The 21,270-nt window shown below is 40.3% G+C and overlaps 1 protein-coding gene across 5 annotated transcripts in view; it reads right to left on the bottom strand.

Annotated features, from left to right (window-relative positions):
- Window positions 1-21,270, bottom strand: part of ctdspl2b (CTD (carboxy-terminal domain, RNA polymerase II, polypeptide A) small phosphatase like 2b) — a 79,548-nt gene that overhangs the window by 11,597 nt on the left and 46,681 nt on the right. For all 5 annotated transcript variants that reach the window (XM_043677116.1, XM_043677115.1, XM_043677114.1 and 2 more), the window contains 5 exons: window positions 16,067-16,187; window positions 10,002-10,113; window positions 9,459-9,545; window positions 8,649-8,711; window positions 4,968-5,047 (listed from right to left, as the gene is read on the bottom strand). In XM_043677116.1, coding sequence (XP_043533051.1) covers window positions 4,968-5,047; window positions 8,649-8,711; window positions 9,459-9,545; window positions 10,002-10,113; window positions 16,067-16,187 — 463 coding nt within the window. The remainder of the gene's footprint in view (window positions 1-4,967; window positions 5,048-8,648; window positions 8,712-9,458; window positions 9,546-10,001; window positions 10,114-16,066; window positions 16,188-21,270) is intronic.

Here is a 21,270-nt window from a genome sequence, read left to right as displayed (position 1 = left end):
TTCCACCTATCCACTCCACCCTCTCCTCCCTGACCTATCACCTTCATCCCTCCCCCATTCACCCATTGTACTCTATGCTACTTTCTCCCCATCCCCACCCTCCTCTAGCTTATCTCTCCACGCTTCAGGCTCACTGCCTTTATTCCTGATGAAGGGCTTTTGCCCGAAACGTTGATTTCGCTGCTCCTTGGATGCTGCCTGAACTGCTGTGCTCTTCCAGCACCACTAATCCAGATACTGATTTATCTAGTCAGGTCTTAAACGTAAATAACCCAGACAGAGTCTGTAACAGGTGGTAAATGATACAACACAAAGGACAAACATACTTGACCTCATCTTCACCAATCTGCCTGCCACAGATGCGCCTGTCCTAGACAGTATCAGTGGAACTGACCACCCCACAGTCCTTTAGCAGACAAAGTCCTGTTTTCACACTGAGGATTCCTTCCATTGTGTTAAACGCCACTATCGCTCCCCTAAATGGGGTAGATTTCAAAGAGATCCAGCAACACAAGTAAGGGCTGTGGACCATCACCAAGAGCAGAACCGTACGCTATCACAACATGCAATGTTGCCTGTCCATATTCCCCACTCTATAGTAAGTTTGCAGATGACACCAAAATTGGAGGTGTAGTTGACAGCAAAGAAAGTTACCTCAAATTACAACAGGATCTTGATCAGATGGGCCAATGGGCTGATTGGCAGCAAATGGAGCTTAATTCAGACAAATGTAAGGTGCTGCATTTTGGGAAAGCAAATCTTAGCAGGACTTATATACTTAATGGTAAGGTCCTAGGGAATGTTGCTGAACAAAGAGACCTTGGAGTGCAGGTTCATAGCTCCTTGAAAGTGGAGTCACAGGTAGATAGGATAGTGAAGGTGGTGTTTGGTATGCTTTCCTTTATTGGTCAGAGTATTGAGTACCAGAATTGAGAGGTCATTTGTGGCTGTACAGGACATTGGTTCGGCCACTTTTGCAATATTGTGTGCAATTCTGGTCTCCTTCCTTTTGGAAGGATGTTGTGAAACTTGAAATGGTTCAGAAAAAATTTACAAGGATGTTGCCAGGGTTGGACGATTTATGCTATAGGGAGAGATTGAATAGGCTAGGGCTGTTTTCCCTGCAGCGTCGGAGGCTGAGGGGTGACTTTATAGAGTTTTTTAAAATCATGAGGGGCATGGATAGGATAAATAGACAAAATCTTTTCCTTGGGGTCAGGGAGTCCAGAACTAGAGGGCCTAGGTTTAGCGTGAGAAGGGAAAGATATAAAAGAGACCTAAGGGGCAACATTTTCATGCAGAGGGTGGTACGTGTATGGAATGAGCTGCCAGAGGAAGTGGTGGATGCTAGTACAATTGCAACATTTAAAAGGCATCTGGATGGGTATATGAATAGGAAGGGTTTGGGGGGATATGGGTTGGGTGCTGGCAGGTGGGACGAGATTAGGTTGGAGTGGCACAGCAGTTAGCACTGCTGCCTCACAGCACCAGGGTCGCAGGTTCGATTCCAGCCTTGGGTGACGGTCTGTGTGGAGTTTGCACATTCTCTCCGTGTCTGTGTGGGTTTCCTCCCACAATCCAAAGATGTGCAGGTTAGGTGAATTGGCTGTGATAAAATATCCATAGTGTTAGGTGCATCAGTCAGAGGGAAACAGGTCTGGATGGGTTACTCTTCGGAGGATCGGTGTGGACTTGTTGGGCCGAAGGGCCTGTTTCCACACTGTAGGGAATCTAATCTAATATCTGGTCGGCATGGATTGAAGGGTCTGCTTCTGTGCTGCACATCTCTATGACAATTATTAAACGAAGAGGATCAACCCTGGTCTGATGAAAAGTGCAAGATGGCATGCTAGGAGCAACATTAGGCAGACCAAAAAATGGTGTCAACAAGTATGTAAGTTAGCTCACTGAGCTTGAAAATTTGTTTTCAGACGTTTCATCACCATTCTAGGTAACATCATCAGTGAGAGTCTCTGGTGATCGGCTGGTGTTATTCCCACCTCTTCTTATTTATAGGTCTTATTTCTTAAAGTGGTTACGTCACTTCCAGTTCTTTTTTTCAAGGGAAGGTAGATAGAATCTAAATCGATGTGTTTATTGATGGGGTTCTGGTTAGAATGCCATGTCTCTAAGAATTCTCTTGCGTGCCTTTGTTTCACCTGTCCTAGGATGTGTGCGTTGTCCCAATCAAAGTGGTGAGCTTCTCTGTCTGTGTGTATATAAACTAATGATCGTGGGTCATGTCCTTTGGTGGCGAATTCGTGTTCATATATCCTGGTGGCAAGTTTCCTGCTAGCATGTCCAATTTGGCTTTTTTTTTTTACAGTTCTTGCATGGTATCTTGTTAATGACAATTTAATCGATTTAGATCCTATCTACTTTCCCTTGAAGAAAAGAACCGAAATCACCCACCCACCCTAAGAAACCAAATAGAGAGGTGGGACATACCACTAGCGCTTCACCAGAAACTCTCATTCATAATGTTACCCAGTATGGTGACGAAACGTCTAAAAACAAACCTTCCAGCTCAGTGAGCTAATTTACATACAGAATGACCAGCAAGTGATAAGACACAGCTAGCGATTCCACAACCAATGGATTAGCTCTAAGCTCTGCAGACTTGGCATATCCGGTCATGAATGGCAATGGACAATTCAACAACCCACTGAAAGAGGTGGCTCCACAAGCATTCCAATCCTCATTGACGATGGAGCCCAGGACATTTGTACAAAAGGCAGCACTTGTAATAATCTTCAGCCAGAAATAGTGAATGGATTATGCATTTCTGCCTCCTCAGTAAGTCCCCATATTACAGATGCCTGTCTTCAGCCAATTCAATTCATTCCATAACATCAAGAAACAGCTGAAGGCACTAGATCCACAAAGTCTTTAGGTTCTGACAATAATGAAGACGACTTGTGATGCAAAGCTCGCCAATTTCCTAGCCAATCTGTTCCAGTACAGCTACGATACTGACACCTGCCAGGCAATGAGGAAAATTGCCATGTATGTCCTGTCCACAGAAAGCAAAACAAATCAAACTCAGTCAATTATTGTATCATCAGTTTACTATGATCCTCCAATAAAGTCATCAATATTATCAAGTAACACTTGCTTAGCCATAATCTGCTCAGAGGTGTTCTGTTTGGGTTCCGGCCAGAACCACTCAGTTCCTGACTTCATTACAGCCTTGTATTACAACATAGACAAAAGAACTAAACTCCAGCGGTGAGACAAAAGTGACTACCCTTAACATTGAGACATTTGTCTGAACATGGCATTAAAGAGACCAAGCAATGGGAATCAGGAGAAAACTCTTCACTCGTTGGAGTTGCACCAAGAAAGATGGCTGTGGTTGTTTGATGTCAGTCATCTCAGCTCCAGGGCAATTCTGCAGGAGTTCCTCAGGGTAGGTATTTTCCTAATAAAGATGTTCAGAAATGTTATGACACACCCTTGGAGCAGGTGGGATTTGAACCTAGATCTCCTAGCTCAAAGGGACACCACCACTGAGTCAAAACAGCCCTAGTTCCTCAGGGTAGTGTCTTAGGTACAATAGCTCTTTCATTAGTGACCTTTCTTCCGTCATAAAACCATAGGTGGAGATGCTCACTTCTGATTGCATAATGTTAAGCACCATTAATTAAGGATACATTTGGTCCACACAAGTTCCAGGCTGTGAACATCTCCAATAACAGAAATTCTAACTACCATCCCTTTATGTTTAATGATATTACCTTCGTCGAAACTTCTACTGACAACACCTGTGGACTACCATTAGCCAGAAATTAACTGGACTACTCATATAAATAGTGCCTACAAAAGCAAGTTAGAACCTGGGAATCCTGCAGCAACTAATCACCTGATTTCTCAAAGCCTGCCCATTATCTACAAAGCATAAGACAGGAGTGTGATGAAATATTCCTACTTGACTGGATGAACACAACTCAAAACAACACTCAAGAAGCTTGACATCATGCAAGACAAAGCAGCCAGTGTGATTAGCACTAGATTTACAGTTATACACTCACTCCACCACAGATACACAGTAGCAGTTGCACAGGCCATCTACAAAATGCACTGCAAAAATTCACCCAGGCTCACCAGACATCACTTTCCAAACAAATTACCATGACCAACTTGAAGGACAAGGACAACAAATATATGGAAACTCCACCACCTACAAGTTCCTTTCCAAACCACTCACCATCCTAACTTGGAAATATTCACTATTCCTTCATTATCAGCAGGTGAAAATCCTCCAACTCTCTCCCTAACAGTATTGTGAATGCATCAACACCAAAGGCACTGCAGCAGTCCAAAGCAGTAGCATGCCATCATCGTCTTGAGGGCAATGAGGGATGGGCAATGAATGTTGGTCCAACTAGCAAAGCCCACATCTTCCAAATGAATTTTAAAAACAACACAGTCGGAACGTTTGCCTTATAGAGTCAGCAGAGACATGATGACCTGAACAGCCTTCTGTACTGTAATCTTCTAAGATTCCATGTAGCACCTTAAACACAGCAAAATACTCAAAGCTAATTCACAGGAGTGTGGTCAAATAGAATGTCAATTTAATCAACAGAGAAATACACTAGGTTAGGTATTGCAATATTCATTCAAAGTAGTCAGTATATCTTAAAGAAGTGGTTTGGACAGATTAGGGAAGGAACGCCTAGGTTTTAATACCTGAAGATAAATTTGCTGTCAGTGGAACAATTAAAACCAGATATATGCAAGAGGCCAGAAATGGAGTGCAATAATCTTGAAAGAGAATAAGCAGATAGAGGTCAGAAGACTGACAAATTAATTTTCTGAGATAGATACCTGTCCAAGTGGTAATACTTATATCTGTGGGCTGGGCAGAGGATGAAGATACGGATGGTTTACAATGACAAAGCTATTACTATTCCTTTTTACTTTAACATTCCTATTTACTATATACAACAAACACAGGCACTTACCTGACTAGCTGCTTTTTAGGGTCCAAAATATTCAGCAATTTGTCTGCATAGACTTTTTTGGAGGCAGTGAACAGAATAATCTGCAAGATAATCAGGGAAAGATTACAATACTGCATTTGCCAAAATATGACTTTTCATTTCTCAATACTGCTTTGAACGCAGCATATATAGTACTATTTTTTAATGTTACATGGGAGGAGCTTTAACCAAAAGTCAAAGTCATGAAAAAAAGAACAAAGCACAACAATGTTCAAGAACTTTAATGAAATGGTGATGATCAATTGGTCACAAAGAAACCGAGGATCCTTCACATTTTCAAACTGTGTACAGGTAGCTCTCCTATAATGCCGTAATCGCACTCCAGCAAAACCTCGCTTAATAGAAAATCATGTAATATAATAATGGAGCCAATGGGGAAAAGTGAGGTTAGGGGCAGACCAGCAAAAAAATAACACTCTCAAACACTCAAAAATCACCCAAAAGCCAAACAGAGTGTAGCACAGCCTGAATGAAGGTTTAAATCATATTTATTAACAAAATAAAAATAAATTTAACACATTTCATTGAGATTTTTGAGAAGATTTGTAGCTCAGGTTGAGGTTCAGGTCGTAAGTTTGCTCGCAGAGCTGGCAGGTTTGTTTTCAGACGCTGTGTCACCACGCTAGGTAACATCATCAGTGAGCCTCCGGTGAACTGCTGGTGTTCTGTCCTGCTTTCTATTTATGTGCCTAGAATGAGCCATCAGCATCAAACAACAGCAGACCAAGGAAAAAAAACTATCCCTCCAAAAAAAAACTGGACAAGCTCACACAAAAGAACAACACAGACAATTCAGAAGTTTAGATTAAAAATCTATCACACTAACCACTAACAGACAAGGAAATAGCCGTCCTAGTAAGAGGAATGAACTACAACTACAGAGACACCGACACAAATGGACTTCTCAGCAGCATTAGAATCAATCCTGAAAGACAACGGACTCGCAGAAGAAACCCAGCAGACCATCAGACAGACAGCTCACCAACACTCAGCAGAAAGGAGGAAGGGAACACCCTCAATACACTGGAATGCCCTAGAAGGACTCAGAAAAGACAGAAACATTGCAATCCTACCTGCAAGCAAAGGGTGCCTGACTGTCATCCTAAACAGAACACAATATATTGAAAAGACAAATTCACTGCTCACAGATACCGACACTTACTTACAGGTGACGACAGACCCGACTTCACAGCTAGAAACCTGTATCACAGCTACATTGAAAATGCTTAATAAATCAGGCCAAATTAACAAGACAGATCTCCAAAAGATGAAACCTGATGGACCCAACACACTCCTTTTCTATGGATTACCTAAGGTACACAAACCAGGGGCCCCCCTCAGACCCGAGGTCTCACTCCCTGGCACACCGCCATACAGACTAGCAAACGAACTCTACCGAAAACTGAAATACCTAGAAGAAGACATGCCACTCCATCCACTTCACCCAAGAATTCCTGAACATCAAAGACACCAAGATAGAAGAGGACGAAATAGTGGTCTCCTTTGACATAACAACCTTATTCACATCAATTAATATCAGCCTGGCCAAAGAAACACTGACCTTGTTACTAGATGAATCAAGGACACAAACACCAGATAGCAGCAACTCCATCAGCAAGGACAACATCCTCAAACTAGTAGACCTGTGCCTCACTACCCACTTCATCTTCAACAACAAGATCTACAAAGAAATCAACGGAGAAACTATGGTATCACCCTATATCAGGATTCTTAGCAGAAGCAGTAATCGAGTGACTCGAATGAACAGCCCTCCCCACGACCCAACCCAAACTTTGGGTCTGTTACATGGATGACACCTTTGTCATCACAAAACGGACAAATTAGAGGAAACCTACAACAGCCTTACAGGAATAAGTTTCACAAAAGGGAAGAACAACAGACTCCCCTTCCTAAATGTCACAGTGGAACGAACAGTTAATGGAGAACTGCAGACCAGTGCCTACAAGCAAGTAACACACACAGACTAGATACTTAACTACAAAAGCAATCATCCCAACACCCACAAACGGAGCTGCATCAGGACATGATTTAAATGGGCCACAACACTGCAGCACCCAGGAACTACGAGCAGAAGAAAAATACCTATACAGCGTATTCAAGAACAACAGGTACCCAATAAACACAGTCCGCCGATTCGTAAACAACAAATCCAAACAAGTAGACACAACATGCCTAGAAACTCTAGCCACACTTCCATACGTCAAAGACATCTCAGAGATGACTACCAGACTACTCTGACCCCTTGGCATCATGGTAGCCCAGAAACTTACCAACACACTGAAAAAGCCACTGATGAACCTAAAGGACCCTATACGAACAACCAGCAAAACGAATATTATTTACAAAATACCATGCAAGGACTGCAACAAACATTACATCAGACAGACTGACGGAAAACCAGCCACCAAATACCGGCCAAAAGACATGACCCACCATCACTAGTATCCTTGCATACAGACAAAGAAGGACACCACTTCAACTGGGACAACACATCCATCCTGGGACAGGCTAAACATAAACACGCATGGGAACTCCTAGACGCCAGGCATTCAAAACGGAACTCCATCAATAAACACATTGATTCAGACGCCATTTACTAACCTCTGAGCAAAAGAACCAGAAATGATAGCACCCACCTTAAGAGACCAATACATAACTAGAAAGCAGGTCAGAACACCAGCGTTTCACCGGATGTTCACTGATGTTAATTAGCATGGTGACGAAACACCTGAAAACAAACTTGCCAGCTCTGTGAGCAAACTTACGACCTGAACAACAACATTACATTGAAAAAATATCGTTAATGCAGTGTTAAGAGGATCACCACCTTCAGGTGCAGTGTGGTTGCAGAAAGGGGTGGCTGTGGTTGACTGTCTTCTGACTGTTTCTTGGTTTAGATTATGAGATATGCAGGTACTAGAACAAATTAAAAAGGTAAATGATGTGTATATAAGTAATGCAGTCCTGCAGGAATTAGACAAGAATATTCTTGTCTCAGAGAGAGAGCAATGAATATTAATTAGTTTAACTTTTGAGATGAAGCTGCTCAATATATAGTACTGTATCTCTCACATGCTCTGATGGCAGGTGACATCGGCACATGTGCAGAAAGCGTGTGAAACAATCATCACTGGAATTGAGTTATTGCGAACAAAGGTAAGCGTTCTCGAAAATTCTGTTCTCTAATGCTTCAGCGACATTATTGCCAAATAATGCTCCCGAAACACGTTTGATAAGAGAACTACCTGTATCTCGGAACCATCTGATTTTTGATGTATTTTTACAATGCCCTTTTGATTCAAAAGTTCAAACGTTGTACAGTTGCTATAAAACTATTGTGAACCATCAACAAAGAGAGCATTTCTTGTGGAGTTGGAAGAGAGAAAATATAAATCTTTAAATAAAAACTAATTTGCACAATGCAAAATGTACACTCTGCTGAAAATACATTGCTTAGTTTCCTGGTGTGTTATTTTAAGCCAAGTTTTAAAAATGTATTAAAGCAAGGTTTTGGCAGTGCTACTATCTGAACATACTGAGTGATACAAAATGATCAAGGGGACTGTAACAGTTATAACTAACAACACAACTTTGCATTTGACAGAACACTTTTCAACGTACCTCATAAATCTGAGACATTCGTTCCAGGAATTCCCGAAAGAAGGGTCGCAACCGTACGTAAACCTATTGGACATGTGGGAAAGGTTACTACATTTTACAACAGTTTAAATAAAATATATAATGAAGTACTTCCCAAACCGTTACCTACGATGATGTCATTTCAGTGCTTGAAAATTGCGATGATACCACTGGAAGACCTTGCTAGAGTGGGAAATTCTAAACGTGTATCCCACGAGGGGGCAATTTGCACACTTTGGGAAGCCCTGTCATAGGTGATTACAGACCAAGGACAATAGCAGCACATTATCAACAATGGACAAATCATTCCTCTAATGCCATTGGAATATATTTGGTTAGGACGTGAGGGACGAAAAGTCAGAGAATTAAAAAAGAATACAACTGAGGTGCGTGGATACAATTAAAGATTTGAGGATTCCTCTATACAATCAGAAAAATCCTGGATGGAGCATGATTTCACCAGCACCCATTAAGCAAAATATATTCTCATTGTTATATTTTTTAATAAAACATTTTCTTCCTATTTACCCTAAAGGCAATATTTCCCACTAGGTTACTGTCCAAGGAGGGCCTACCATCCAGTGGTCCATGTGGTCACTATTTATGTGGAAGCCTGCACATCATTCCAGAATACCACAATAGAACCGGCCAATGAAATACATTCAACTGCACATCGCTGAATTTTGCCTTCAGAGATACTTGCCAAGAGTGAACAAGCAAGGACACAAAGGATTAAATATAGTAAGGTATTTCCCAAATTTGACACACAGTCCCTGGATTGGTTTCTATTACCTGATAAATTACATCTTGGAAAAGGACAGGAAAGGTCAGTGCCGCATCATCCAGTTCATTGAGGCTGCAGTGCACTAATGTCTCATCCTACCAGGAAGAAAAGTTTGCAAGTATCATAAAACAACAGATTATCAGGGAATATGGAAATTAAATCATCAATTTAACAAACTGCAATTCAAACTAGAAAATGCCATGCGAAAGCCAAGAAAGATAATAACTTTTTTTTTAAACCAATCAACCTCAAACACAAATCAATTATAAAAGAGGCAACAATTCAAGAACATGTTTAGATCCAGAAGCCTATCAGTTCTGCCAATTTGGGTCACAGATGCTTATGTTGGCAGGAATATGCTTGACTAAACTCAATCTTACATATCCAAAAATAAACAGTTAATTAGAACATTGGTACCACATCCTATAAGATTAATATTTTAATTGAATGATCTGTGCATCAGAGTCTGCTTCAGTATTTATTATATAAATCAGACTTACTGCATTCATAAAAAAACATAAAAAAACCTTATCTGCACATAAGGTACGCACCAAGTCTAGGACCAACGAGAATTCAGGTGTACTTCTAGTTTTAAGTGGCAGGGCTGGCTTCCGACTTAGTTGTTCCTCTGTTAGTGGTGGTACATGTTTGATGAAGAAATACCTATTCAGTAAGCAAAAACAAAATATTAAAATGCATGGAAAAATTGGTGACTTTATGAAAATAAAGCCCAGTAAGTGGCAGTTTCTAAATGGCCACTTTAAAAATAAATAAAGTATTTAGGCTGAACTTCCAATCGCTACAACACCAAAGGAAGCCATTTGGCACACTGAGTCCATGTCAGCTCTTACAGCATTCAGTTGGTCCCCTTCCCCCATTATGCACATGTTGCCCCCAAAATTTATTTCCCTAAGGAGTCCATCTACTTTCTTTTAAAACTCATTGAATTAAACTTTGAGTACATTTATACGCAAATAATAAATTGCTCAAACACGCTCTGAACAACCATCGTTTCACTTAAAGCTCAAGTTTCAAAGCTGCAGTTGCCAAGGTTTAGTTTTAGAATTCTGACTGAGTTTGGACATCTGACAATGTTTATATATCATTATCAGCATCACACCACCAATGAAACTGAAACTGTTTGTAGAGATACCGAAGTTAATGTTTGAACATATGCTTAGAGAATCCGTCAAATGTCACTCCCTCAGTGCGGGCTATGGAGTGCATTCAGTGTGCCAACAGGACTACCTTCACAATCAATTTTAAAAAGCCACAGGAAAAATAATGTTTTTCTTGAATGCTCAACAAAATGATATCAGCAAAAGTTTGCAACAACCACCAAACACTAATTTCAAAGATTTGTTGTAGAGACTAGCAAGTTTGATGATCATCCATTTCTGGTAGCCAAGATAGGGTGAATGGTGCCCTAATGAGCACAAAAGAAAATCCACAAATGCCTCTATACTAAACAACAATTTTAACCAACAGGAACTGCTGAGCAGGAGACATTTGTTTGCTTACATTAATACAAATATGTCAATCATTTTAGCTTGTGTGAACTTCTAAACAGCTAACAGGAACCTAGGAACAGGAAACCCTCAGCTATGGATCAAAGCAAGGTACAGAAACCACTGATGACAAAGAGAGAAAATAAACTGATAAGTTACTAAGAGGATGCTCAGCTCAACCCATAAATGCACAAAAGGCGAAGTGGAAACAAGCTAATAGAAAGTATAGTTAAAAGTGCAGTGCTGGAAATTAAACAGGGACGTTGGGAACACTCAGCAAATCAGGAAGTCGATACTGTAATAGAGTACCAATAAATATTTTAGATATATAGACAGTCAGCACCAAAAATTGACTCATTTTATCTATTCTAACAAAATAATAAAAACCAACAGGACAAAAACAGGAGCAGGTCTGACAGAAGAAAAACTAGAAGTAAGCCATTAAAACAATATTGTACTTCAACAGCACTCAATTCAATTACTCCATAGTACAGCTACTCAAGCTGTGTCATGCAATTAAGGATCCACTAGTTTGTATTTTGGACTGTAACGCAAGGTTGTGCGCTTATTCTTAGTCTTTTATTGGCTAAATAACAGTTTGAGGAAGTTAATTCTTGCAGGACAGGTTCTTAAAATGTTAATTACACATTAAGTGTGCTAAGGTTAGTGATTCTCATTATTTGCTAAAATAGTAAGCATGGCTAATTGCTAGCACAACTAAACTCAGTTCACAGAAATTTGCCAGTTCATTCAGTCATTTTTCTAGATGTTGCAAAGTGCAGCAATGACAGGACAGGCAAAGGCACTATTCCCATATTTCAGTCTCAGCCACGGCTTAGCACACAGTATAATTTAAGTAAAAGTGTATGGAGTGGAAGTCCCACTGCAGAAAAGTGAGTACTAAAATCCAAGTCAGCATTGTTGTGCAGTACTGAAGAAGCACAACACTGTCAGAAATGCTGTCTTTGGATAGATGTTAAATCAATATCCCACTCTGTTACGGTTGTTAAAGACTCCATGAGAGTATTCCAAAGAAGGACAGGGAGGTCATCACAATAAACACATTAGCAGCTGTTATCACATTATTACTTGCTGGAAAGTAGCTGCTGCAATTTCAATAAAGCCATTGCACTTCAGAAGTTCTTAATTGGTTTGTAAGGTTCATTGGGATGCTCAAGTTATGAACAGTACGATTAATGCAAGTCATTTTCTAAAGCAGTGTGCACTATATGTTAGCTACTTCACTGCTGCTGTATTACAATTAAAGTCCACAATTCCATAACAAAGTCAGAATTCAGAATATACCCTCTGTTGGAACAGGGAGATGTCAATATCGCTTTACTATGACAACAGCAAGCTCAGCCTCAACTCCAAACTGGTACCAGTTATTGCAGACATAAAAAAAGTAGCACAGAACTTAAATCTCACAAAATGAAAATGAATAAATGTTAGAAATTAATACCAACAGGATCAATAACATTAAAAAAAAAACATGTTTAATCCATTCCAAATGTTAACAATTAATGGTCACTTCGAGTATTTTTGTTTCTTATGTCATTTCTAATATACTTAGATTTTTATTAATTCCAACTGCTAGTCAAACTCAGGAAATCCATATCACTATCACGCCTACTGCAGATTATCGCTACCAGTGTTCAGTACACCCAGAACTGCAATTACGGGCGACCTTAAAACATTGTTAATCAAAGTCACTGGTAATACATGGTGCATTTTTGTTGGAACCATTCTATCAGTTTCCACTCCCAATGCAATGTCTCCAGGAAGAAAATTAATGTAGGTCAAATTCAAGTGCATGATTTTCAATTCAACTTGCAAAAAAATACACAGACTGTCCACTAGATAGCACTAGATATTAAGTTCAGTACCTGCATTAACACAAAGCTTTACTGTATTCAGACCTGCAGTTACCACTTTGCCTTAAAATTTACAGTAGGCGTCATCAGAAAAAGCAGATGGCAATACAACCTGTTGAATCCCCACAGTGTTTAGAGTAATGATTAATCATCTATTCCCACTCCAGTTTTCTGCTCTGTCCACATAACTCACCTAGTGTGAAAAAAGTCTCCTTAATACGTCTTAGCTGTGTCCCCAAAGCCCTCTCGACTAAGAGTTCTGAATATTCATAAACCTCTGAGTGAAGAAATTTCTCCTCATCTCAATGTTAACTGGATGATCCCCTTCTAATGACTATTACCAAGTTGCTTCTCACGATAAAGGAACACAGAAGCAGGAACATCAGCAGTTTAATTCTTTTCTACAGTTCAATTAGATCATGACTGAATTGGCAATGGAACAAAAGGCGTCACAGGTATCCCACAAACATATTCAATCAACAAGTTTGAAACGGAAAATGGAAAAATATATGGGATGCAAATAAATAGTGTCAGTATTGCAGCTGAACAAAGGGAACTATGGAGCTATGAGGGAGGAGCCGGCCAAAGTTCAATGGTTCAGTACCCTAGCAGGGATGGCAGTGGAACAACAATGGCAGGTATTTCTGGGTATAATGCATAGGGTTCAGGATCAGTTCATTCCAAAGAGGAAGAAAGATCCTAAGGGGAGGCAGGGGCATTTGTGGCTGACAAGTTAAGGACTGTATAAAGATAAAAGAGATGTATAACATAGCAAAGATGAGCGGGAAGTTGGAGGACTGGGGAACTTTTAAAGATCAGAGGATTACAAAAAAGGCAATATGTGGAGAAAAAAATGAGGTACGAAGGCAAACTGGCCAAAAATACAAAGGAGGATAGTAAAAGCTTTTTTAGCTACGTGAAAAGAAAAAAAAGGTTAAGACTAAAATTGGGTCCTTGAAGACAGAAACGGGTGTATTTATTATGGGGAACAAGGAAATGCCAGAAGAGGTGAATAAGTACTTTGGATCAGTCTTCACTGGGGAAGATACAAGCAAACTCCCAGATTTAATAGTGGTTGAAGGACCTAGGGTAATGGGTGAACTGAAGGGAATTTATTTTAGGCAGGAAATGGTGTTGGATAGACTGTTAGGCCTGAAGGCTGATAAGTCCCCGGGACCTGACGGTCTGCATTCCAGAGTACTTAAGGAAGTGGCTGTAGAAATCGTGGATGCATTGGCAATCATTTTCCAATGTTCTATAGATTCAGGATCAGTTTTTGTGGATTGGAGAGTGGCTAATGTTGTCCCACTTTTCAAGAAAGGAGGGGGAGAGAGAAACAGGGAAGTATAGACCAGTTAGCCTGACCTCAGTAGTGGGAAAGATGCTGGAGTCAATTGTAAAAGATGAAATTACAACTCATTTGGATAGCAGTAACAGAATGGGTCAGAGTCAGCGTGGATTTACAAAGGGGAAATTGTGCTTGACTAATCTTCTAGAATTTTGAGGACGTAACTATGAAGATGGACAAGGGAGAGTCAATGGATGTACTGTATCTGGATTTTCAGAAAGCCTTTGATAAAGTCCCACGTAGGAGATTAGTGAGCAAAATTAGAGCACATGGTATTGGGGGAAACATACTGACTTGGACTGAAAATTGGCTGGCTGACAGGAAGCAAAGAGTAGTGATAAACAGGTCCATTTAGGAATGGCAGGCGGTGACCACATGGGTACCACATGGTTCGGTGCTGAAATCGCAGCTGTTTACAATATACATTAATGATATAGATGAAGGTATTAAAAGTAATATTAGCAAATTTGCTGATGACACAAAGCTGGGTGGGGCAGGGAGAAATGTGAGGAGGATGTTATGAGAATACAGGGTGACTTAGACAGGCTAGGTGAGTTGACAGATGCATGGCAGATGCAGTTTAATGTGGATAAATGTGTGGTTATCCACTCTGGTGGTAAGAACAGGAAGGCAGATTACTATCTAAATGGAATCAAGTTAGTTAAGGGAAGTACAACTAGATCTAGGTGTTCTTGTACATCAGTCAATGAAAACAAGCATGCAGGTACAGCAGGCAGTGAAGAAAGCTAATGGCATATTGACCTTCATAACAAGAGGAATTGAGTATAGGAGCAAAGAAGACCTTCTGCAGCTGTGCAAGGCCCTGGTGAGATCGCACCTGGAGTATTGCATGCAGTTTTGGTCTTCAAATTTGAGGAAGGATATTCTGGCTATTGAGGGAATGCAGCGTAGGTTCACTAGGTCAATTCACAGAATGGCAGCACTATCATATGTTGAAAGATTGGAGTGACTGGGCTTGTATACACTTGAGTTTAGAAGGATTAGAGAGGATCTGGTTGAGATGTATAAGATTATTAAAGGATTGGACACTCTGAAGGCAGGAAGCATGTTTCCGCTGATAGGTGAGTCCTGAACCAGAGATCACAGTTTAAAAATAAGGGGTAGGCCATTTAGAACAGAGTTGAGGAGAAACTTCTTCACCCAGAAAGTGGTGGCTATATGGAATGCTCTGACCCAAAAGGCAGAGAAGGCCAAGTCTCTGGATGGATAGAGCTCTTAAAGACAGAGGAATCAAGGGTTATGGGGATAAGGTAAGAATAGGATACTGATTATATTATCTATAAATAGGTCTTCCAGAATGCTGGCACAGATATGATGGGCTGAATGTTCTCCAATGTTATAAAATTTGATAATTAAAGACAGCTTGTTATCTATTATATTTTTATGCTTGTCTACTTTCAAATAAATGAAACTTTTAAAAAGTATACTTGTGTTAAAAAATGTCTTGTATTTATATGATGCCTTAACAACAGCAGAAAGGTTCCAAATTTTAGAGCCACTGAAGTCGTTTTGATGTGCAGTTACTGTTGTAATGTAAGAAACATAGCAGTCAATTGAGCAAGTTCTCACAAACTGTAATGTGGTGACATATAAATAATCTGTTCTCGATACTGGGAATAGTGGCTAAGCCACTGGGAAAAACTTTGTTGCTCGTCTTCAAAGTAGTGCAAGGGGCTCTTTTATATCCACTGATGGGGCAGATAGGTCCTTGGTTTAAACGTCTTGTCAAAAATACAGCATCTTCAACAATGCAGCACTCCCTCAGCACTACACTGCAGTATTAGCCCGCACTTTGATGCTCAAATACAGCTCATAGAATTTATACATACACAGTTTGAAAGAGATGATTGTTGATAAACACTTACGGATCAAAGACTTCCCAGTCCTCTTCATAGCTTGCCTCCGGGTGAGCAGGTGGCTCTGGGTAAGAATCAGGAGAAGATATTGTCTTGCAGAGTTCCACATTTGACACATTCAATTCTGGTGCTAAAAAGTAACAAGTGCATATGACTATTTATTTCAATGATGCTAAAATCTTTAAAGACATCATTACTATCTGAAATTATTCAACACTTTCAACATTTACTTTACTTCACAACCTTTACAAAAACATGATTTGGAGATGCCGGTGTTGGACTGGGGTGTACAAAGTTAAAAATCACACAACACCAGGTTACAGTCCAACAGGTTTAATTGGAAGCACACTAGCTTTCGGAGCGACGCTCCTTCATCAGGTGATTTACAAAAACATACTTACCTACTGTCTCTCGATTTTCCTTCTCCAAATGATAGAAACTTGGCTGTTATGATTAAACTAATCTGACCAGCCCTCGCAATGATAAACAACATACAGTAAAGGTACATTGGACATGATTATTCTGTGAAACAACCAGAACAGGATGGTTTTGCCATTGCCTAGTGTTTAGAACAGGATAGCATAGAAGTAAAATGGCATATGCTGCTAATGGCCACTCATTTTAAACCATGTAGATATGGGATCTGCGGAAAGCTATTGTCCCAATTGCCTGGTTGAGGTCAGTCCCATTTATCCACCTCTCAGAAGCACAGTGCACTTCAGTGCCAACATATTGTACTTGACTCTAATCTTGCCTTTTAATACATACATTTCACATCAAGATACAATTACAACTTAAAACTAATAACTTACTGAAAGGCTTTACTAAGAACCAACTCAGAAATTTGTTATATTATAGAAACTCAAGACTTGGCTAAGTGCACTGCTTGGGCTGGCAAAACAATTGGAAAAAATGTTCACTTCATGGAAATTCTGTCTACAGCCAAATGAAGTTGTCCAATCCTCAAGCTACTTGCATTTTTACAGGATTGTCTTCACTCAAATTGAAACTATTCCCAGGCACAGTACTGGGCTTTCAAATCAAAAGGCTATGTTTTATGTTGAACAGCACCTACACCTCAAATAACATGGGCATAGTTCTTGGGGTTCATCTCCCACCTTTTGGTATAAGGTGATACATATTGTGTGTGCAAATCTGGGAACATTTCTGGCCATCATTGCACCTAACTAAGTATATTTGCTAAAGAAATATCTTAATTTTTCTTGTATCATTTGTCAAATTCCTAACATTCCTACCAAACAATCAACATAGAACTTGATATGATTTATACGGTCAGGAAGCATTCCATCTGTTAGCTGGTTTGGATCAGGCAAAAAATCTTGTATGCAGAAAAATATAATCCAATGATAAGCATTTATAAGCTTAAATAAGGGCAAATATGAAGGTATGAAGATATAGCTGGGGAAATTAGACCAAGGGATAGATCAGTAGAGATGCACTAGCAGGAACTAATGGAGATAGTTCATAACACAGAAGAAAGTCCAGTGAGAACGAAAGACTGTAAAGAAAGAATGGACCATCCACAACTTACTAAAGTAGTTAAGGATAGTATTAGATTGAAAGAAAAAGTGCAGAATACTGCAAAAGGAGTACTGGCAAGTCAGAAGAGTGAACTGAATATACAAGGGATGTGAAGGTGCCAGTGTTGGATTGGGGTGGACAAATAAAAATTGCTGAAATAACAATGAGGGAGAAAACTAGCTAGAAATAGAAGAATAGGTAGATAAACGTTTGACAGTCACTGTCTTTAAAAAGGAAAAGAATAAGTAAAATCAATGTTGGTCCTCCACAGCACAGCTTTAAGGAATGGATAATAAGGAAGAAATTATGAATGATTTGAAAACAGATTTTGCACCTGCATGAACTATAGTGGACAGAACCAACATTCCAGTAATGAGTATGATCAGGAGGTCAACGAGAAGGAGAAAGTTAAAACACTTATAATTGCCAAAGTGAAAATACCGAGCAAATTATCTGAACTAAAAACTTACAAGTCCCAAAATGCTTGTGGAGTTTATTGTAGGGTCTTAATAAATTGATGAGATAGACGATGCATTGGTTTTAATTTTGCAAAATTCTAAAGATTAAAGGTTGGGCCTCTCAGGTTGGAAAACAGTGAATGTAACTCTTCTTTCAAGAGGAGAGGTAGACAAAAGGCAGAAAACATAGGCAAGTTAGCTTAACACCTGTCAGAGGGGAACAACTTGAATCTATTACAGAGGAACCTCGATTATCTGAATATCAATTAACCAAATATCGGATTATCCGAAGGAGATCTCAAGGTCCAGATAGAAACATTACATCAAAGACATGTTCCAACACTGATAGCATCTTCTGTTTACAGTGATTAAAAGGGAACTCGCTTAATGAAATGCTGCCGAGAAGAGTCCTGGACTGACAGGATTCCAGGCACTGTCTCCAAATGCCTGCCCCCACCCCCCACACCCGTCCTCTCTCTCTCTCTCTCTCTCTCTCCCCACATACTTTCACTGGAGTTCTACACAGGGGTGTACCCTAAACCCCCTTTCCCCAGATAATCTCTCCAGGGCAGAGGTGGAACCTGTAAAAAATTTGCAGTAAGAAGTTGTGCGTGTGTGTATGCACATGTATGCGCTATTTGGAGACTCACCCCTCAAAAGGCAGCAGCAGTCTTGTTGGTGTCCAGTCTGGCTGCCCCGGAGAGGGGGTGGTGTTGGACGGATTTGGGGGGAAGGCGGGGGCAGTCTTGGGACAGGTTTGGGGGGAGGGCAGGGGTGGACAATGGCGGTATTGGACGGGAGTTGGGGGCATGTGGGGGGCAGTATTGGGGGGTGGGCAGTGTTGGAAGAGGGTGGGAGCAGGGGCTCGCGCACAGTATGCTGCTACCTCGTCGCCTGAATAGAGTGCGGACCTAACAGAAAACTCTGAGCCCCAGAGGAAAGGCATTGAATCAATTAATTGAATAATCAATTATCCAAACGAAATAGTGCCCGCCCATCCCGTTCAAATCATCAAGGTTCCTCTGCACAACAATCAGGCAAAGGCAACAGTAAAAGAGAAATAGTGTTTGAATATTATTATTTGATCTCTTTAAGGGAATAACAAGCAACATGGTTAATGAACAACCTGCTACTGAGATTTCCAGAAGGCATTTGACAAATTGCCACATCACTACATCAAGCTTACTCCACACAATAAAAGTTCATGGTATAGGAAATAACATATCAACAAGGACAGGGCATTGGTTAACTAAATATTGGTAGGCATAAATAGATCATGTCACATTGGCAAGAGTGTCACATGGATACAGCTTCAACACTTTATAATCCATTTAAATGCCTTGAAGAGTTTATCAAACATATGCTAACGTTATTGATGACACAAAGACAGGCATGAAAATAAGCTTTGGAGATTACTTAAGGGCTTTTCAAAGAGATAGATAGGTCTGGATAATATTATGTGGGAAAATGTGAATTTGCCCATTTTGATAAGAATAAAAAAAGCAGCATAAATCAATAAGGAAAAATTGAACAGTTTGGCCCTGTATCCACTGGAGTTCAGAAGAATGAAAAGCAATCTTACTTAAATATATAAAATCATGGGAGCCTTGAGAACGCAGAGGCTGAATAAACAGTTTCTACTCTGAAGAGACCAGACTGACGGGACATGGTTTCTAAATAAGATGTCGCCTATTTAAGATAAGAGTATTTTTTATCTCTAGAATAGTTGTGAATCTCTGGACCGCACTTCGCCAGAGATCAATGGAGGCTGGGTTACTGACTATGTTTGATGCAGAAATAGAAAATCCTTAACTCAAGGGAATCAAGGGTAGATAGGAAAGTGGAGTTTGATGCCACAATTAGATCTGGTCATGATCAGGCTAAATGCCCTAATGTTGCTCCTAATTCATATGTTTGAATTCAAAGTTAATTTCCACAATGAAATAATCTGAATTGACACAATGAAAGCAAAGTTAAAATTCAAGATAAAAATTCTGAATTCAGAGGAAATTAATAGCCTGTAGCCTGAAGTTACATTACATACTAATATAAAAATGCTTAGGAGGGCCAGTTGAAGTGGTGTCTGTTATTTTAATAGAAATACTAATCAATTCAAAACCATTACCAAAAACATTGGAAGTGAATTAATAATTAAATATTTTTCAGTTATGCAGTTAAATCCCTCACAGCGCCAGGGACCCAGGTTGAATTCAGGTGACTCAGGTGACTGTGCATGGAGTTTGCACAGTCTCCCCATGCCTGCATGATTTTCCTCCCGGTGCTCTGGTTTCCACCCACAGTCCAAAGATGTGCAGGTTAGGTGGACTGGAAATGCTAAATTGCTCATAGTGTTCAGGGATGTGCAGGCTCGGTGCATTAGTCAGGGGAAATGCAAGGTCACAGGGACTGGGTAGGGGGATGGGATGCTGTTCATAGGGTCAGTATGGACTAGTTTGGCTGAATGGTCTGTTATCACACTGTACAGATTCTGCGGAAACAATTCTACGGGCAGCACAGTGGCTCAGTGGTTAGCACTGCTGCCTCACAGCACCAGGGACATGGGTAAGATTCCTGCCTCTGTCTGTGTGGAGTTTGCATATTCTCCCCGTGTCTGCGTGTGTTTCCTCCGGGTGCTCTGGTTTCCTCCCATAATCCAAAAAAATGTGTATGTCAGGTGAACTGGCCATGCTAAATTGTCCATAGTGTTAGGTGCATTAGTCAGGGGCAAATATAAGGTAGGGGAATGGGTCTGGGTGGGTTACTCTTCAGAGGGTCGGTGTGGACTTGTTGGGCCAAAGGACCTGTTTCCATACAGTAGGGAATCTAATCTAATCTAAATGTAACCTGTCGATTTCGGTTTCTTAAATACAGATACATTTTTTCTAATAGTTGTTATTAAATCACAGATTTAATGCCATGAATGTGAAACTTTGTTTAACTGAATGAAAACTGTGAGCAGTATAAAGAAGAACCTAGGTAAAAACAATGACTGCAGATGCTGGAAACCAGATTCTGGATTAGTGGTGCTGGAAGAGCAAAAATGCCATCCCGTATTCCCAATTCCTCCGCCGTATCTGCTCCCAGGAGGACCAGTTCCACCATAGAACACACCAGATGGCCTCCTTCTTTAGAGACCGCAATTTCCCTTCCCACGTGGTTAAAGATGCCCTCCAACGCATCTCGTCCACATCCTGCACCTCCGCCCTCACACCC

The sequence above is a fragment of the Chiloscyllium plagiosum genome, chromosome 36 (assembly GCF_004010195.1).
Source record: "Chiloscyllium plagiosum isolate BGI_BamShark_2017 chromosome 36, ASM401019v2, whole genome shotgun sequence".
Taxonomy (NCBI): Eukaryota; Metazoa; Chordata; class Chondrichthyes; order Orectolobiformes; family Hemiscylliidae; genus Chiloscyllium; species Chiloscyllium plagiosum.
Note: the sequence above shows the minus strand (reverse complement) of the source record. Positions and strands in the feature narration are given on the sequence as shown.